At 48.7% G+C, this 20,052-nt stretch overlaps 1 protein-coding gene across 4 annotated transcripts in view; it reads left to right on the top strand.

The window, feature by feature from the left end:
* Positions 1 to 2,044: 2,044 nt before the first annotated feature.
* Positions 2,045 to 20,052, top strand: part of ralgdsb (ral guanine nucleotide dissociation stimulator b) — a 65,802-nt gene continuing 47,794 nt past the window's right edge. For 3 of the 4 annotated variants that reach the window (XM_088940561.1, XM_088940563.1, XM_088940564.1), the window contains exon 1: positions 2,045 to 3,693. In XM_088940561.1, the coding sequence (XP_088796687.1) occupies positions 3,469 to 3,693 (225 nt within the window). In that variant the 5' untranslated portion in view covers positions 2,045 to 3,468. Of the gene's footprint in view, positions 3,694 to 18,581; positions 19,060 to 20,052 lie in introns of those variants that run through there. The other variant, XM_088940559.1, reaches the window with a different exon arrangement.

Raw genomic sequence — 20,052 nt, forward strand, 5'->3', positions numbered from 1 at the left:
TCCTCTACAGGATGAGATCCAACAGTACCCTTTCTCTAGAGAGTTTTGGTTAGAAGACATGGAGGAGGACGGTATTATTTCAATATAAAGGTATACTGTATATTTGAATGCGTGTAGAATTGCCGTCTTTAAAAGCCAGCCCATTGATTTTCAGTTAAACACAGCCTACTTGGAAATAGACAAAATGTGTTCTGCACCTTTAAATGCAAAGAATTTCGATGATTTGTGTCTACAAATGTGAAGACTGTTCCAGTTCTGAGAACGCCAACGCAGCCACCTGATGCCTCGTACCATCCCGAAGGCTGTGAGATGAAGAAGGCCTGGAACAGGCTTGCAGTAAAGACCTCAAATCTCCACTGCCTCTGGAGAGCCTGGCTTTGCTCAGTGTACATCTGTGTCTGCAGATGCAAAAATGGGACCTCATTTTACAATAAGATTTCAAAGTAGGTGACTTCTGAAAATATACCACTTTTCCTAAAATGTGGTTTTAAATTCAAATCTCCTGATATTCTACAACTTATGTTTTTGGTTGAAATCCATGACATGTTTCTTGATTTCCTTATCTTTCTGTGTCTGCCCTTTTCTGGCTTTCTGTAATGTTGTCTATTTTCAGTAGTCACTGCTTTATTAGTTTATGCATGCTGTTGTCTTGTAGCTGACCTCTAGCCTGAAGTCAGAGGTTAAGCAAGGTTAGGCCGGGTCAGTACTGGGGTTCACATTGCTGGTGGAGGGGAGTCCCCGTTACCTGTAAAGCACTTTGAGTGGAGAAAAGCACTTTTGTAAGTGTAAGGAATTAATATTATTTCCAGAAAGCAGAATGTCAAGGATGAAGGCTGGGAAGTACAATGAGACAGGAAGGAGTGGAGGATGGGCAGCAGATTAAAGAGATGGATTCTGAAGAGTTCAGAATCCTTGAATTGGCAACTTTCATAGTTGTTTTCACTCAAGACAATTTGAGAGATTTGGTTCCTTGAGTCTGTCAGTGTTGGACAACTATCTTAAGCCTGAAGATGTGTGGTCCGCCCCCTTCTCTGGACGGGTTCCAGAGCAGCAATATCTTTGTAACATGGTGACCAAAACTGAACCAGATGGTTTTGAAAGAGGTTTTTAATGGGGTGTTATATAATTTTAAAAATTGTCATCAGATGGATTCATTTCTACACTTTAAAGCAAATATACTAACATCCTGCTTGCCTTCCTTATTGCTTTCTAGCGTGAAATTCAGGGGAATGGTGAGCTGTTACAAGCCCAGTGTGTGGCCTTGCTAAAATACAGGCTGATATGACAGACACGGCCTCGTCAGGGCTGAACCTGTGACCTACACCGCTGTCACTTCCCACGGAGAAAGGCATACCGCTGCCCGCAGTAATTCAGGTGTCTGCTCATCCATTATGCAGCAGGCCAGACCTACAGACCTACTTCCTCAGCCCCCTGGCAGCCTGTTACTGGAAAAGTGTGTCATGGCAGCACATTGTGCACAGACCGGAGCCGCGCAGGCTCCTGTACAGTCCCACTCACAAGAACACATTTGTGGGTTTTAACGAAAAACGCAACGCGGTGTCGGAGACGTGGCACGAATCTTTCACACGGAATACCCTGTGTGTAGCGCCATGTCTTGCAATATTAATATTAAAAATTACAATGTGAAATGTACTGTGGTGCGTATGCATTATCCTAGCCCGGAAAGCGACAATTGATATATTTGATCTTCAGAACAAGACTGGATATTACTCCCCCCACCTCAGTACTAAAGCAAAGAACGGGCCTGCACTTTCCCATTCATTATGTATGAAAGGAGAACGTAAGCAGTGGAGATTAATAACATTTCTTGGGTTTACGGCGTGGAAAAGACGCGTTTTATCCGCCGGGGCGGCTGGATGTGTAGCGTCTGGCGCACCACACCGTAAATCGTGTAAGTCTGCACCGTTTATAAACACGGCAGGCAAACGTCCTGCTGGCCCACTCGGCTCCCGTCTCCTTGGGAACCGGCAGGCGGAGGAGAGAGCGAGCGGATGGACGGGGGTCCCGGGAGACGGCAGAGCGCGAGGAGGCTGGGCTGCATCCCTCGCAGCCGCGACCTCCGCGCTCCCGGCGCTGCGCGCTCCCGCTCGCTCGCCCACCCCCCCCCCCTTCCCAGGCGCGGTCCCGCCGAACCCCCCAGTTAAGGCGACCGGAGATCCAGACTGGACCTGGGTGGATTTTGATTTTTTTTTTTTACATTTCTGTTCCTGTTTTTGTGTTTCCAGTAATGTATGAAGCTGTTTTTAATCATCGTTGTCAACGCTGGGCGGAACCTATTTTAATCTCGGCTTGTTATGTTTTGTGTGTGTTTGTGAGAGGCTGAACACCAGACAGGACCCGAGAACTGGTTTTCCTCCGCTGGAAGGGAAAGCGCTCGGACTAAAACTGTAGTTGACTGAAAAATGCAAAGAAAGAAAACCGTCCATTTTGCAGCTGGAGCCTGGGAAATATTTCAGTGATGAGGAAAACACTGGGTTGGTTTTTTCTATACGGGGCTCACGCATCATTTTTAGTGTGGAAACGTCGGATATTGCACGGAGCCCAGCAACGTCTAGTTCTGACAGCTTTCTGTATTTTCTGCGCTGTGTAAGATACGGCCGTGCTCTGTCAGGTAGCGGCGGACACAAGCCGGCGTACATTAGTGAGGAAAGGTGACCCAGAAGACGGGTTTTCAGTGCGGGCTGTGCCTAAAACACACAGCCGTTGTTTTTTTTTTTGTGTGTAGATTCCGGTGGATTAATGGCCATGAACTGCAATTGCCATCGAAGACTCCTCTCGTCAGACATTAAGGGAGCTGTCTGGTCACGATGCGCTGCTGTATGAAGGGGGCATCTTCTTGCAAACCCGGGTTTTAATCAGGCTTTCATGCGCAGGTCATTTCATGCGAAGGCGCTCGCCCGGTTCGTCCGTCTTGCGGCTCCGATCGCAGTTTCACCGCTTCGGCGATTTCCAGTCCAGTCCAGTCCACTGCTGACCTGTCAGATCGGCGCCGCGTCTCCTGCAAAGTTGCCCGGTAGCCTGGCAGCAGCAGGGACTGACCGAGGGGCGGTCTTACTGTAGTCCCGGACTGTCTGAGGTGAAGAGCTAACGATACAGTAATAACACACGTTTATATGCTACGTTATTCAGTGCCATATCTGGAAAAGCTTCGGCTTTTTTCTTAAAAAAAAACCCCGAATACATTCCTTTAGCTTTCCATATATTGGAATTTTTAGATGCTTTATTCCCGCTTTTACTATATTTTTTATTAGCTGGGGGATTGTCCGTCGCACGTCGACAGAAAACCTGGTATTTCAGAGAACCGAGAGCCGGCGAGCTGGTCTTCCCGTCGACAGCTGTGATCCGGCTCGTCTCCGGTTCCGAGCGCCTTGGTCGTGTCGTGTCGCTTTAAAAAAAAACTCGCTGCCACGTTTTCAGGAGAGCCGCCGTTTGTCGATTTTTTTTTTTATGGTACTTCGCGAAAGGCTGACTTTTAACCGAGGCGGGGTTGATAACACACAGCTGGGGGCCGCTCCAGTGAACGGGATTCCCACACGCTCCCTGTCCGCCGTGGGATGTTGGCTCCTTCGTTCAGGATGTGGGAAGAAGAAGGATTGTAACACCGCGCCACCAGTCGACAAGCACAGGGAAAGGGACTATGAACCCGAGATAATGATGATGCTGGATACACAGGTACCACGGATACTTTCTTTATTATAAGGATTCATGTTGTTGTTGTTGTTGTTGTTTCGTTTCGTTTTCGGCTTTTGCTTTGGAAACGCGAATCACTCTTTTTTTTTTTAAATGAAAGCTTATTTTGGCTCTCGAGGGTGCAAGTTTTGCACAGGCATGCAAGACACGGCCAGTTACCGAAGGTGACAACCGTGTAACTGTCTGAACGCGATCAGTGAGTGGAAGGCATGCATACCCCCCCCCCCGGAGGACCAGGGGGGAATTAGCATAACAACTGACAGCTGAGAGAGAAATGCAGGACTATAGAGAAGCGACACGAGCCTGGCACGGGCCCGTCTCCCCTGCACAGCTGTCATGGCAGGGGCGCAGTTACTGGCGCACGAAAATCGAAAAGCAAAGTCGTTGTGCAGTTTTGCCCGGTGGTGGTGGGTGGGGGGTGCGCCGGTGATTCATCCCGGCGATGGGCAGCGCCAGGAGGGTCAGGTTGAAACCCGCTGAGTTCAAACGCCGCTCTTCCAACGAGGCTCTTCGCCCCCCCTGTAAAAAGAGTTGTGCCCAGCCTGCTCTTTCCTGCCTCTTTCTCTACAGACAGGCTGGAATGCGCGCCCACCAGACGTCAGCTGCAGCTTTTAATTCTCTGTTTTGACATCTGTATAGTTCACATGAAATTTGAAGAGAAGAGAAATTGCTATACACTAGGATTTTACAAAACATATGCTCGTCCTGCGGTTTGTCATCACAACCCACTTGTAAGCCGACATTGTTCTAGCTGTTTTGAACACTTCATGGAGGGAGCAGTTTATGCCATTTTCGAGGTAGAGTATTCAAAACTGTACATCTTTTTTCCTAGTCTTGAGACCTAAAATTGACTCATGCACATGCGCTAAAAGTACCTAATTATACTGACGCGCTGAAAGAGGTGTCCACTCTTTGACCTGAATTTCATTTTTTGCATGTGTGTGAGTAGATCGGGGGAGGGGGGGTTATTCTGAATGACGCTGGGCTCTCCCCCCCCGAGGGAACCGAAGAGCCTTGAATATTTCGAAACGGGGGTGTTGAAGAATTTCCTCTGCTTCATTCCTTCCGTCTCGACTCACACGGGATTCACGGAGCGCAGCTGTGCCTGAATTAGCCATTCCCATAAGGGCCGGCGGCCAGCAGAGGGCGCTGTACGCTCTTGTGTTTACCCGTAGTGCTGAGGAGACGTGGGGTCGAGAGTATTAAAGCTTCTCTGTGGCACTCTAGTAATACAGAAAAGAGGATCGGTAGCTTTCAGGGTGTGTTCCACAATGGAGAACATCTTATAGGTGCAGATCTAGCCTAAACACAGAACTATTCATCATCATTCAATACGATCTAAGATCTAAGAGTGCGATCTGATATACTGTACATACTGTATGTAGATCATCCGGTCATCTGTAGCATACATGCATTGATTTGCTTTTTCTGCGCACAAAGTGTCAGCAGGCGAGCAGCCACAGGAAGTGAATGTGCTTGTCTGTGTGCAAGAGATCCGCTCCGTCTTGTGGAGAAAATGGATCCAGTAATGGCCTCACTGCCAGAGCATTGCCTCATGACTAATACTGCTGCACAGATGAAGGGATCTGTGGTGCTTAGCCTAAACTACCCCAGCTGTCTACATGCAGGAAGTGTACAGTACTGGCACAGCTGTGTGCAAGTGAGCCACTTAGACACTGTGGCTGGAATTTCACCCACATTAGCACAACAGAGTTGGAGCCATGATCAGTTTGCTGGATATGAACACCACTGTGCCACCCTACTGCAAACCACGCTGCTCCAAAATAAAACTGTTTTGTGAAGTTTGACGTCCCAACCCAAGCAGGATTAAAATGAAAGAAAGTCATCAGTGTATTTTCTAAATCCAATAAAAACACTCTTTTGGAGTACTCATTTCTAACATAAAAGCCAGTGCATGTTTGTGTGGAGTGTCTGTACACGAGGGCTGATGCGTTAAACAGATTGCATGGAGTTATGCTATAAAGGTTGTGTGACAGGTGTTAGGATTAACGTTAATTAGATTCACACATATTCAGGTCAGACAGGTATAGCAAGACCAAACTGAAATAAGGTAGCTGTTTTTTTGAGCATTTAATTTGTTGCACAGTGTGTTGGAGTTTGTTTTCCCAGTTTCATTTTTAAAGAGCTGTTTTATTCTTTCTTTTCCTGGCATGTCATGCAGTGTCAGGTATTACCGTTAATTATGTTGTACTGTTGAGGTCACTCTGCAGGGCTGTGTAGTGCTGGCTCATCAATAGAATAACCTGTTTTCCTCTTTTCCACATTAGCTGTAAGACTCTCGTCCCTGGTGCTGATACCAGCCTGCTGTGTGTGTCTTGCGGACAGTTAGGAACTAGTGTGTATCCTCTGAATGAAAAGCCGTCCTGTAATTTAATTTTAGAAAGTGGAAGCAGTCAGCTGCTGTTTGACATGTATAGGTTAGGACAGGCATCAGCATGTGTGATCACTGCAGTGTGCAAGAAATAACTGCTCCTGCAGGACCACGTGAAACTGGCTTTCCGTGGAGAGATGTGCTGGTGGCTGTCACTGCAAATGAATTGTTAAGAGATGGCACTCCCTGGCTGATGTCCTGCTTCATAAAATTGGTGTAAAGGTATGTGCTATGCAGAATTGTCCTGTTTGATTATACATACTGTAGTTAAGCTTCACCTCTCCTTGTGCGTTGTTAAGGCATTGTAGAGCTGTTATAGATTCAGTGCAGAAGGGACTTTCATTCTCAGGATAAATCATTAGTCTTGGGCAAAATAAGACCATGTAGTGTCCTCCTTCCATTGAACAGTAGTGCTTCGAAGCCTTCCTGATGGGAATCGTCTTGACTGCCCTCTTTACAGACACCATGACAGGCTGCTGGCCATCCAGCTCCTTATTAGAAAATCAAATTGAGCCAAAGTCTTTGTGCACTCTTTAGAAAACAGGCAGTGGTGCACTTTACGTACCCTTATAACAGCACAGTGTGAAAATAATGGATGGGAGTTAAGTTCCTGAAAAGCACCGGGGGATCAGTGAGTTGGGAAACTGCGCTAGGCCATGCTCTTAAAAAAGCCAAAGGCCAGCTCCACACAGCTACCCGAGCTCACTCTGCAGGGCTGTACAGCACCGCTGGGCTTCCTGTGAGCTGCGTGGCTCACCAGCAGGGTCCAGCCGGCTGTGCAGCCTGGGTGCTGGCGGTGGGTCAGTCCCGGTGTCACAGTGCCACGGGCGAGTGTGTGCCACATTTCAGTCTCACCTCCTCTCGGTCCCCTTTGCTCCAGGCTCAGAAGAGAATGATCCCTCTTAACCTGTCTGTGTGAGTCTTGGTGACAGCCCCCTGACACCAAGACTTGTTCCCGTTTGCTGGGACAGTGAAGACAGTATTCGAGATAGGTCCTCCTCAGGGCCGCGGGTGCTGGCAGGCAGGCTGGCGGGTTTGTGTCGGTGGGGGTCGGTCTCCACCCAGACCCCCCCCCGAGGCCGCGCTTGGAGTGCGCTGGGTCCCTGGCGAGGATCTGGTGAGCTCAGCACGGCTCAGCACGGAGCCTGCAAGGGGACTGCTCGTCCAGACCCATGGGCTGTTCAGTCTAGTACAGATGTGCTGCTGTTCGTCCATCTGTCTCCCCTTTGTAATGCATCTGTACCAGGCCAGACAGAACCAAGGAGAGCCAAGCGCTCCAGTTCAGAGAAACGCTCAAGTTCAACATATAGAACAAGGATTCCAGTTTGGGACAGGCGCAGAGAGGCTGCTGCTCCCCTGTTCTGGGGAAGTTTGGTGAGACCAGTCCTTAGCAAGGCCAGCACCGCTGAGATACCCCAGCGCCTGTTCCCAGTCTGCACTCTGTTCCTGGCTCACTGCATCGTGGGCAGTCCAGTGAGAGGGCAGTACTGTACTGGCCCTCAGACCTGGTGGTATCTTCTGCTTCTTTAAAACCCTCAGCCTGCTGTAGCTTAGTCCTAATCCCATACCCTCTGTATGGATATGTCTCCGTGTTAAAATGTCACAAAGTACAACAGTGTTTTTACACTTAAACACAGATATAAGTTTTCATTATTTCTAGGGCTTCTTGGGGAAACTCTCTTCTCTGTGAGATGTGGTCCGTTTTCCATGGAATTCGTCTGTCGAGATGGAAAACCACTGCTGAAAAGCTTCACTGAGGACCACACGGTGGTAATATATTAACGCATGTCAAAGCGGTCTTTGCGGTTGTGCGCCACGCTGGGGATTGTATTAGAGTTCACGATGGAAGGCGGAGCTGCTTGTCAGAAAGAAAAAAATCGAGATGTCCTTTCAAGGATAATTTTTTAAATTAATTTGCTACCTGCGTCACAGTGTACAGCAGAACACTGTCGGACATTTCCCTGTTTCTAAGTTAAATAGAAAACGGACATTTTCTCCAAGCAAGCTGTTTTTTTAATTGAATTTCAGCAAGTGCTTAATACATTTTCGTTTTGCACCTCAACCGGTAACATTTGCCCTCATTTATTCGTTTGCTTGCTGAGAGCCAGCGAAATACGTCCGACAGCGTGATGTGTGAGAGCAATACGCTTCTAATTAAGCTGTTCGGTAGACTGGAAAAAAAAAGTAGAAAAAAAACAACGGCGATTACCAAAACTGACAGCAGGCGGCGCCGGCAGCCGGGAAAAACGTGAACTGCTATCTGCTGTTAGTTGTAAAAGAGACTTGGGTGCGAGCGAATCCCAGAACTGTACAAGACTAACACATTCATCACAGAGAATATTTAAACATATTTTCATTGTATTCAGCATTCTATTCCTATGGCACTGCCAAAATGGTAGAGTTCAGTATGATATGGCCTAAGGCCGCAGTGCATGGAAAAAATTACATTTTGTCCCAGTTTTGATGGAAGAGTGAGCTTCAGGGTTTGATTTGTTTCGTCAAAAGTCATTTTCAAGCTGCATCAGTTCTGCGACGGTGTTCGTTATTCTGACTGTCCCCAGCCTAGATGTCTTCGGATGTGCCCACGTGTGTATTTCAGTTTTTTACCTGGTATTATTTTGTGACCATCACAAGGAACAGAGCTCCCTAATAATGTGTGTCAAAAGAAATGAGTTTTGCTGAAAATAAACTGTGTGTACAACTTCAGCACGTGAGATGGACTGGTGTCCTGCCCAGGGTGTATCCTGCCTTGCGCCTGTTGCTGGCGAGGATGGGCTCTGGCTCCTCTGTGACCCTAAACTGGAAGAAACAGCTAGAAAATGGTACAGCACCAGCATTTGACCAAAGGCATTGTACGGTACACGGCTGATTGTTAATTAAAATAACCATATAGCCATTAAAGTATCTCAGCACCCTTTATATAATGCTCTATATAATTGTGAGAAAACCTTTCCCTTAGTGTTATAAAGCTAAGGTTTCTGCTCATAATGCTACAGTCCTTTCGAATGAAAACATGTCGCACCAGGTCAGGAAGAGGAGAAAACATGTGATGAATTGCCGTCATAGCAGTAACACAGACATACAGCAGTGACACAGTGCCGGGGTGATTGTCACTGGAAAACTGCCAGGTCTTTGCTGATCAGATTTCTTTGTCTGATTTTTAAAAAAGACTTGGTGCCCTGAGGTAAAGAGTCCTGCCCGAGACAATCGAGTATTCTCCAGGCCGCCTTTCAAGATCGCTGCCCCTGCATCACTGCGGCCCGGCTTGTGTCGGGTCTTTGTTGTAAGACGTCAGCAAAGTGTTTGTTTGCCCTCATTGTGAGCAAAGCCGGCGGAAGGGGGTGTGTGTGTTGGGGGATGGGGGGTTATTTTAGCAGACAAACTCAATTCCTTTGATGCACTCTGGTTTCTGCGAATTCCAGCGGACGAGCTGCTGCAGAGAGCACGCGGCGCGTCTCTTTCCACGGCACACGAGCAACAGCGCAGGGATGAGAGCCGGAGCTTCTTCACGCCGTGCAGGCAGTGCAGAGTCCACTCCAAGATGTCGGCATCGGGCAGTCCCTTAGTGTGCAGCGTGTCCAGAGAGCATGGCTATGTCAGTGCTGTGGCAGAGGTGCTGTCAGGACTTTACACAAACAGTTGTGATACTCGCAGGGTAGTTCTCCTGTGTGTTCATCTGGAGATTAAATTTAGGATCCAATTAGGTGACATTGTTCCCATTGAAAAACACCTGGATTTGCCATGTGAAAATCCCGTGCAGGCGGGGCTCCCCAGTGACTCATTGGCTTAAGGAGTCCGGGTGGTGGTTGAGCTCTGCAATCCGGGGAGCATGTTCAGGCCTGGGTCACGCCACTCACTGAGAGTGACCAGGATAGCTCTGCACAGCTAGGGCCTGGACCACGCTAGCACTAGGGCTAGGTGCAGAGACAAAGATAGGTCTAGAGCCAGGGATAGAGTCACGACTAGGAGCAGGACCAGGGCAAGGGATAGGGTCAGGACTAGGGATATGGGACTAGGGTTAGGGTTACACTTAAGATCAGTCAGTCAGTTGGGGGGATGTCAGTTCCTTTAAGTCGTGTTTTAAAGCCTGTCTGTGTCAGAAGAGTTTGCCTGTCCACAAGCACGCAGTGCTGCAAGCTGTGGGCTCAGATGTAATGGTACAATTTTAAACTGGCTTGGTGTATGTATTGAAAACAAAAAACTGCTAGTTTTACAATAGACAATAGATCACGTGCAGCTCATGTGTGTTTGCCGTTTGACAGGATGGGTGGCACAGTTTTGTGTTTTGTGCTCAGCTGAAGCCAGTGGGTCTTAATGGCTAATACTCTACATTTATGTCTAACGCTGCCTTGCTTGTAAAAAACTTCACCGTCACTATGACTGCTTAGGATGGATTTAAAAACAAACCCTGGTTAAGGACTTGAGAAGGTTTCACGTTCCTTTGCCTGTGGAATTGCAAGGAAGCAGTTCCTGTGGTGTTTGAATGGAGAGTACCAATTAATTAGATTTTCTGGCATCCACAAGCTTAAAAGCTGCTAATTAGGCTCATAGCAAAGAATGGAGAGGCCTACAGTGTTATGTAATAGAAGGATATCGCTTACACTGCCCCCATTGTGTTCAGTGATCTTTTTAATGTCCATTGTAGTAGACATCTTTTTTGCTTATTACAGGCCAGCACTGTGACTTTTTGACTGATTTTACTGTATGTAAGAGGCATGTTGTACATTGTGGTCAGTGAGTTTGTTGTAGCTGCGTGACTCTGGCTCTGTGTCTGTTTTCTGCTCCTAGACAGTCAGGGGTTGCACGCACAGCTCCTCTTTTCAGATGAGATTCACATCCGTCTAGGACAGATCCTTGAGATCGGAGATCTCTCGACTTTTGTATTTGCTTATGTTTCTCTGTGTGTATTCAAGGCTGCCGATTCAGAACTGTGGTGCCAAATTCCCAAATTCCCACTGATAACTGGTGCTTTTTAATGTAGATCAAGTCACATCAACGTGCACTGTGTCCAGTTACACCAGAGGCCCTAGCACTCACAATCTTTCCATCGGGAAGCGCGTTCAAACGGAGAAGGAAGCAGATTGTTTGTGTTCTGCAGAACATTGTGATTCATTACAGTGAGAAATTCTGATGACACAATGGTTTTGTTAAACTTTATTTATCCATGTGAAACTACCGCCAAAGTCCAATACATGATGTTTTACTGTAAGTTTTATTTCAGGTGCTGGTCAAAATGCTGTCCTCCAGCCTGGCTGAGCTCCATCTGGGTCGGGATGTTTTCCATACATGTGTGGGTGCTGTCATCATGTGTGCGTGCATGTCATCACACTTCAGGGTGGGAGAGCTCAATGGAAAACCAGCTTACAGCTGTGATGGTGTTGATGAACCAGTAGGTGGTGATCTTCCCTCTGAGGCAGAACTTCTAAAACCTCCAGTAAGATGGCCATATACAATTTCTTGTATTAGGAATTTGTCTTCTCACAGACCCCAGCTTGATCTCCATGAGACACACAGACACGGAGAGAGAAGCTTGGGGTCAGAGTGCAGAGTCTGCCATTCATACTGCGCCCCTGTAGCATTTGAGGTTAAGGGCCTTGCTCAGGGGCCCAATGGAGTAGGATTCCTCTTCCGGCCGCGGGATACGAACCGACAACCTTCCAGCCACAGAGCCACCGCACCGCCCCCAGTATGGGCAGATGGGACACACTCTTGTGATGATTGTTAAACTGAGGTCCTGACTACAGGCTCATTAAAGGTCCTACTGCAGCTTTTGTATGAAAAGGGATATGAACCCTGGGTCCTGGCTACACTCTGCTCTACAGAATGTATGTAAGTTGGCTGTCCTCAATACCCCCTTCACATCGGCTGACAAAATAATGTCTCTTTCCCACCTGCTGTGCTTCCGTGGGGGAGAAAGTGGGTCACTCTCCTGTATCCTGTAAATCCATTGGGATGAAAAGGGCCACAATCACTTCTCATGCCTTTCTGGCACGAGGTCCTGGTTGCGAGTTCTTTTCGAATGTAGAGGCGTTCACAGCCAACGTGGCGCCGTCAGCGGGGAGTTTTAGACCGCACAGGTTCCAAAATCAGGAATCCGGCCGTGCTGGGAAAACATGTTGTTCTTCTGAAAGCGCAGGGGAAGCGTGCTGTAAATCTGTATTCGCCCTGTTTGTTTTTTTCCGCCGGTGCTGTTTTCTTTTACGAGCGGACGCGCTGTACTGAGCAGTTTCTGTCCTTCCTGGCCAAAGGTGACAGGGGCGGCGAGGACGAGAGCCAGGTGTGAGAGCACCGGCCAGCTGTGGCAGGGAAAGCCAGGAAGCAGTTTCAGATCAGGCAGTGAAAGCAAAGGAAGTGAACAAGGCTGCTCTTGAGCTCTGCTGTGCCTTCGACACAGACAGTGAGTGTGACCTAGTGACTCTCAGTGAAGTTTCTGACTCCAAGAGGAATATCTCTTTTGTCACTTTTTAGTGGCTGAATGTCAAGGCTCCTCTGATACGCTCAGCAGGCTTTCTAGATATACTGTACGACATGTGAGACGTAAGCAAGGCATTGTGTACCGAACAGCTATAAATCCGGTTGTAAACTGTTGAAAAGGGCTCTGGCAGATGTTGTAAATCATTAGGGGAGCATGATAATGAACAGTAAAATACACGACACCCTGGCTGTAAAACACTTGTGAACTGTGTTCAAGGTTAACGTGTTTACAGTGCTGCTGCAGTAGTTCTGACACGACTCCAGACTGTCCTCCAGCACCCTCTGTGTGGTGAGCTCATGGAAGAAGCGAGGCCTGCCGTGCCTCTGAAGGGAATCTCGAATGCAAGTGTTCAGATGAAACACAACATCCTGTTAAAAACAGCAGAGAGAATATGACTCCAGTTGGCATGGTTAGCACTTGAATCTTCCTTTACGCACTCACGAGAGCGGTTTTGGCTCTTTGCTGTTGTATGGCAAGTGCGGTGTATGCACCACCCCTGCAATATCTGATTACATTAATTTTCCTCTCTTTCTGCTGATCTGTCACTTCTGCAGTCAGCGCCCTGCGATTTCATCGCGCCGGTTTTGACTTTCTTTTTGTCTTGGCCGTCTTCTGCCAGGGATAGTGTTTTCTTTTCTTTTGTGCGGGACTACGGCCTTTCCTTTGCAATCGCAGCGGTCCTGTGGCAGACCCACACGATATTCCGCCCCGTATTCACAGGGGATGATTGGCCTTTGCTGAAGCAAGGCAATATTCCTCTTCTGCCTCTCGCATCGCAGTCACATGGGCTGCGGGTTCTGGAAACGTGCACACGTGCCTCGTGCTGAGGCTGCCTTTGTTTTGTTTGCCCTTCAGTAATATTAATAGCACTAATAACAGCCATGAGGGGAGGCCTGTCACCGATATCGTCGGCGACAGGAAGTGGACTTGAAAACGGTCCCGCTGGCAAGCAGTCTCAGAGGGATGGACTTTTGTCTGAAAGCTCTTGGAGCACCCTGAGATGTACACAAACAAAGACGAAGGCGCAGGACCCGGAAGGGAGCTTTCTCTCGCAGTGTGAAGGGGCACGTCCTGTTTTTGTGCCGGGAGGAGGGAAGTGGCCTCTGGTGGCAGCACCGCAGCAGCTGGCTGGACGGAGCTCGTCAACGCCGGCAGGGTGGGCAAAGGATGTTTCCTTGTCTTGCCTGTGGACAGCGGGGAGGGTCTGACGTCACAAGAGGCCCTCGGTGTCCCTGTGTGGTGCCAGGACTCCTTCCAGAACCACGACGATTTAGCTAAAATCTGATTTAGTTTAAACATTTAGTTAGTTTCCCAGCTGTTACTGTAGAAAGCTATTTTAAGAATGGTTATAAATGGGACTAGTGCGAGGATCTCAGCCAGCTGTTTCTTGAATGAAGCCAGAATTCCGGCTCAAACAACATAATTAGGTAATGTGTTACGTACTCAACGTCCTCCTTCGCAGAGAAAGAAGTTGCTGGAATGCATCTTACTGTTCACCCACAAGCTGGACTGCTGTCTTTCATTGCCTTATTTTAGATTTAAATCGGAGAATTTAAAAGAACGCTCAATGAAAAAGTGAAAAGCAACCCGCTAATCATCTATTTACTATTTCTCCTTTCGCTTTTAATAACGAGATTTGTCTCCCCAAATCCAAGAAGACCTGTGTAGAAATCTGTAACACACACAGATCGTGTTTAAGGTTATAGATTATTGACAGGTTACTGGCAGTGTAATTTAAGGTGTGTGTGGAGTAAGCTAGGTGTTGGCTGAGGCTCTGAGACTGCTGTGGTAAACATGGTGTGCAGGTATGATTTGCCGCTCTTGGACCCAAAGCTGTGACTTTAAATAACAGCTCTTAAACGTGTATTTACTGATGGGTATAGACGTGCCCTTTAACTTCTACGGGTGTTAAATCTACGGCTGTTATCTGTGTCTTGGTGCCGTGCACAGCCAGGGCTGTTTCTCTCTGCTGTTGTTTACAGGTTTCCCTCTCTCAGTGCTTCTCCCACTGCGCGCCTCTCTCCCGGCTCCTCTCTCCCTCTCTCCCTCTCTCCTCCTCTCTCCCTCTCTCCTCCTCTCTCCCCCAATCCCTCTCTCCTCCCCTCTCTCCCTCTCTCCCCCTCTCACTCTCTCCTCCTCTCTCTCCCTCTCTCCCTCTGTCCTCCTGCCACTCCTGTCTGATCTTCATTGCGCCAGTCTGTCTCGGGCCGGGCAGCACGTGCTGAGAGATCCCCTGCAGCTGTGCCTGTCCCCTGGGGTATGTGACATGTTCTCACCCTCCACTAGCTAAAAGACCACAGCAGTGACAGACAGATAGAGGAAACTGTCCTGCTTGGCAGCAGGGTGAATATCACACTGATTCTAAAAACACTTCACCCTTTAATGCCCTGTCCATAAAGCACAGGGTTTTCAGCCTCAAATTAGTTTCTTCAGATCCCTTCTGTTTCAAATAATCTACCTGTTTATTTAATTTTCATGTTGTAAACTGATTGTCTAGTTCTCCATGTATTGTATCATAGCCAGCAGAGGCCCCTGTATTGTACAGTTGCATTGCTGGACAGACCCACACTGGAGATTCACTGCTTTGGTGAGATTAATCAGACTCAGGTAAAGCTCAGAATGAGCTGAGTAGCAGTGAAATTCTTGCGTTACACCATGACTGATTTAACAGTGATAAAAGCTTCAGCCTGTAATGCTCTCATAAAATAACGATCTTAAAAGCATGTTTCCAAACTCCTGGATAGATGCTGCAGCTGAGCACTAATGCACTGTGCTGTTATTATGTGGAGACACAGGCATTTGTGCGCTTGAGCTGTAGATACTGCATGACTAAATCTGAATCCCCTGCCGGTCTCCAGCACTGCTTGCTGAACCCTACAGGAGCACCGCCGCAGGTGAGAGGGACCTGTGTTTATTTGAATTGCAGATCTGTTCATATGGTGCAGCTAACTACCCGCTCACTTAAACAGCACAGGGAAGCCAATGTTTTCCAAATTAAAGCAGCGGTCTTGGCCCGTGCGGTGAATGTGAAGCATGACTAACCGGAGTAGCGTTTAGACTTGTTTTGAACTGCTGACTTCAGGTTCAGTGAGTCGGTCCTGGTTAGCACGGCGGGCTCGAAGCTCGTTCGGTACTGTGCCTCCCAGCACATTGCACAGCTCTTTTGGATCAGCCCCTGTCCTGTAATACACAGCATGATATGATCTGAGTAAATTTGTAGAACCTCTGTCTTTTTTATTTCTCACCTATGATTTAAGCGGCACCTATTTTTCTACTTGACTCCGGGAGATCCAGCTGATCTTTTTAAAAGGGGAAACCCACTGGAAAGTTACATGATGACTTTCAGGAAGTCCTGTACTGGCACATTTAGCCAGGCTGATTCAGCTGTAGCATGCAGCTTTCTTTGTCGAAGATTGTGAGAGTAACCCCAGATAAGGTGATGTGTTGTGGGTTGCATCCATCCTCCAGCAGTGAGTAATGCAGGCCGTGTTCACCAGTTTGCCCCACTGTGCTGTGGATTCCCCAGTGAAGCAGAACCCCAGCTGCTGCTGGGATGGCTGCAAAGTGAATCAGTAAGGCGGCATTTGAAACCAATGTTTGTGTGTGTGTCCAATCTCCTGCGACGGAGAGAAATTACTGGGAAGGTCTACTGTGCTTTCCGCGGCAAATGCAGATATTAATACATGGCAACTGTTTCGAAATTTAGCACTTTATCATTTCCTTCTGTGGGAGAACAAAGCAAAGGTAAAGGCTGGCCGTCGTGTCACCTCTGTCGCCCTGTTCTTTTGTAGTGGCCGCACTGCCGGTGCTGCTGGGCGCGGCGGAGACCACAGCTTTCTGCGAGGGGAAAACCTCTGTGAATCTCCCAGAAGTCGCAGGTCCTCGTCTTGTCAGAGGCTCCCAGGCTGCCTGTCTTGGCTGGGTGTCAATTCTCAAAGTGACCGAAATGCGCTCTGTAGAGCGGGCCAGCTCTGGGCCGGTGTTGTGAAGGCAGCTCTGGGTTTCCATAGAAACCGCGGCTCTACAGTGTTTGCAGTGTAGGCTGCCTCTGAATTTTAATACTTTCGATCTTTCACTCTGTTCGGCTGTCCTCTCCCTCTTCTTGTCTGCCTTTCTCCCCCTCTCTTTCTCTTTCTCCTCTTTTCTCCTGCACCCTCTCCTTCTTCCTTTTCAGTCCCCCATCTTTGTTTGCATTTACAGATCCCAAAGAATCAAAAAACCCCAAATCTCGAGACCCTAACGTGCATAACAGAAGATAAAAACCACCCCCCTACCCCAACTTTCCCATCTTTTATAGGGAGATGTGTTGGTACAAAATTAGCTTTCAGTACCGAAGCTCTGCGATCCGGATGTTTCTCTTCCTTCATCTTTGACGTTGGTGTTTGGTGGGTTTGGCATTCAGTAAGTTGGCCAGCTGACCATTCTAGTCAAGAGTGTCTCTAGTCACTAGTTCCGGCCTGGATCGTGTTAGTTAGCTGAATGAGATTCCCCATGTGGGCACATTCTGTGTGGAGTTTGCATGTTCTCCCCAGCCATTCCCATTTCCTCCCTCCTCCAACAGACATGAAGCCTAGGCATGGTTTGCTGTTCTAGATTACCCCCTCCTCCCAGGGTGCCTTGGCCCTCCCACATCATCTCCCATGGTATGTGATAGAAGACCCTAGTCTGCTGTCCATGTCTGCCAGTAATTCTCTACTGCGAGAAACAGAAGCTCTCCGGGCTCTGTTCACTGCTCAGCCAGCCCATGGTGTGGAAACAGGACACACTGTGTTGAAACCATGAAGGGGCAGCTGTGGAAATTCCTTTTAAGACACCATCACTGAACTTCACGAGCAGTGACAACAGCCGAGAATGAAGCGTCCTGAAAGGATTGTGGAGTGTTCAGTCAAAATCTGCCATTAACCAGCTTGGCCGAGGGCTGACCTCCCGGCCAGAGGACGAGGAGGCCGGGACCCCCTGCAGAGTGAGGGGTGACCAGGGGGCAGCTGCAGAGGGGGAGAAAAGACGTATTCGAGGGAGACAAGGGGATCACGTACATTATTTATAGTGTTTTAGGAGAGGAAATGACGTCAGGAGTGATTGCTAATTACTGACAGCCGAGTCTGATGGAACTTGGCTGCTGGTGGTTGTCATCCCTGTGTTCATGCCATCCGGTACATAACGTGTCCGGACTCGCCATCCGCTGGGTCCTCTTCTGGCCTGTCATGAACGTCATTCTTGCTCCGTGCAGATTACAGCAGAAGGAATGGCACATCCGAAGCGTTCCAGATCTTTGCTACAAGCCTCCGATTCCAGAATTAGAAAAAAGGAATCCTGATAACTTAGGAAAGGCTCTCTGCAATGCTCCCAGAAAGACTGGGATAGTGTAGAGGGGTGAAATATCTCATTCCTCATCTCCTGAAGCAGCTGGCTGTCATTGCAGATTGTATGCGTATGTGCTAGCTGTCATATGTAGATTAAATCTTTTACATTTTTGTTATTTTAAAGAAAACAAGAACAGCCAAACGCTAGACTTGGCGCCCATGTCTTGTCTGCATCGGAACTAATGACGTGTGAGCCGCAAGACGTGTACAGCACACGAGAACGGCAGCTGCTGGTTTCAACATGAAAATTAAATGTTGCATTGAAGGACCGTCAAACGCATTTGCCAAGCAGCTAGGTTTAGGAAGAGTGGCTGGTCTGTGGTTTTGTGCACTGGAGATGTTTCCCTCCCCTGGGAAATCACTGCTGGGGAAAAGGTCTCTGTGGCTCCAGCGAGGCTCGTTTCCTGCTCACCAGAGGCCCTTGCATTGTCTGGTGTGCTCGCTGGGCCCCGGGGAGCCCGCAGGGGTGGGGGGAGTCCCGGCTCTCGGAAGGCCCGGCTCTTGTACAGAACAATAGGGGGAGGAGGCTCCCTGGGGCTTCGCCTCGCATAATGCTGGCAAGCCGGTTAATTAGTACGTGACTTCTGTGATGCACACGCCTTAATGGAATTCCACAGCCGCAGGACAGACCTGAGCTGCCGTTAGGGAGCGAGGGCTCGGGGGTAGGAACTCGTCTGGCTGGGGGCTGTCTCCTCCCAGGTGTAGCGCTGTGTGTTTACAAGGCTGCGGTCCCCCCCTCTCTCCTGCTGCGTGTGCGAGCGCAGGCGAAGCCCCGGCAGGAGGCAGGAGGCAGGCGCTGGGGTCCGACGTGCCGCGGCAGGCGCGCTGCGGGAGGAATCAGACAGGAAGTTCATTGCTGCTCGACGGCTGCCGAGCGAGAGCGAGCCGGCAGGAGGAGGAGGAGGAGGAGAGACAGCCCTCGCAGCAGCGGGTTTCTCCCCAGTCCCGCGGTCCCGTCGCCCAGCTCATGAAGCCGTTAGCCAGAGGAGCAGGAATTATTCCCTAGCCACCTGCTGCGGAGAATGGAGGCGAAGTCTGTCTTCAGCCTGCACAAAGCGCTGGCTCAGCCCGTGAAGATGTGCATGTTCGATTTCCCAGTCTCTATTCTGGACGACCTGGTGAGCATCGATTATTTATTGCGTGCCTGGGTTTTCGTGACAGTTTGGCTGTCTTGGAGAGGTGAGGAAGCTCAGCTGGGTAACAACCGTTTTGCTAGTCGAAGCACACACACGTAAGACAAGAGCAGTGTGCCAGTTGATCTTGTTGTTGTTTGCTTAAGGCACACGTGTCTTGCACAGTACAGTTCTGTGACTCTATATATGATTGTTAACGGTACTGTTTTAATATGGAGAGCTGCTGGATTGGTAGGGTGTGGGCTGTTGCTGATCCACTGCAGTGTAGCTGGCTGCTGGCAGCGTGTGTAGACTCATGTACAGTGTATCTGCAAAGCCTCGTTTAAATGGTGGGGCTGTGTGGCGGTGTCAAGAGCTTGTTAGATTTCTGCTTCCCCTTCACCACAGGCTGTGGTGTCAAAGTTCGACAGCAGTCTCACTGACCTGCAGCACTGGAGCAGGTGCCTCTGTATTGCTGACGGTTGCTACTGGTATTTTAACTCCCTGTATTAAATATACCCAGAGTTTCCCCAAGTCATTTCCTGCAGGCTCTGGGAGATCAGACGTACTACAGAGTTGGGCTACACTAACAGCCCCTCCGCTGAGCCACTTATCTGACTGAATATAGTGTTGCAAATGATTTTCTGCCTTGCCTCGGTCTATAAGTGCACTGTGAAATTCAAGGAAAGCTACAGTGTTCAATACTACAAGCCTGCGTGTTCTAAACAGTGTGTCAAACAGTGATCAGGGCTCACTGGCCAAAGACAAATTTCAAAGCTCTGGGAGTCTAGCGACACACCTGTTCTTCTTCTGGGTGATGTAGTGTAGTGTTTGCTTCCCACAAGATCTTAGGCAGCGCTCTGAGATCTAGGATCTAGAAGGTATGCAACAAATGGCATTTCAAAAGCATTGTCATGAAAAGAGACTTTTCTTTCAGACCGTAGGCATGCACTGAAAAGCTCAACACATCTGCTGTAGCAAGAATGACAAATACTGTGA

The sequence above is a fragment of the Atractosteus spatula genome, chromosome 23 (genome assembly GCF_055471065.1).
Source record: "Atractosteus spatula isolate fAtrSpa1 chromosome 23, fAtrSpa1.hap1, whole genome shotgun sequence".
NCBI lineage: Eukaryota > Metazoa > Chordata > Actinopteri > Semionotiformes > Lepisosteidae > Atractosteus > Atractosteus spatula.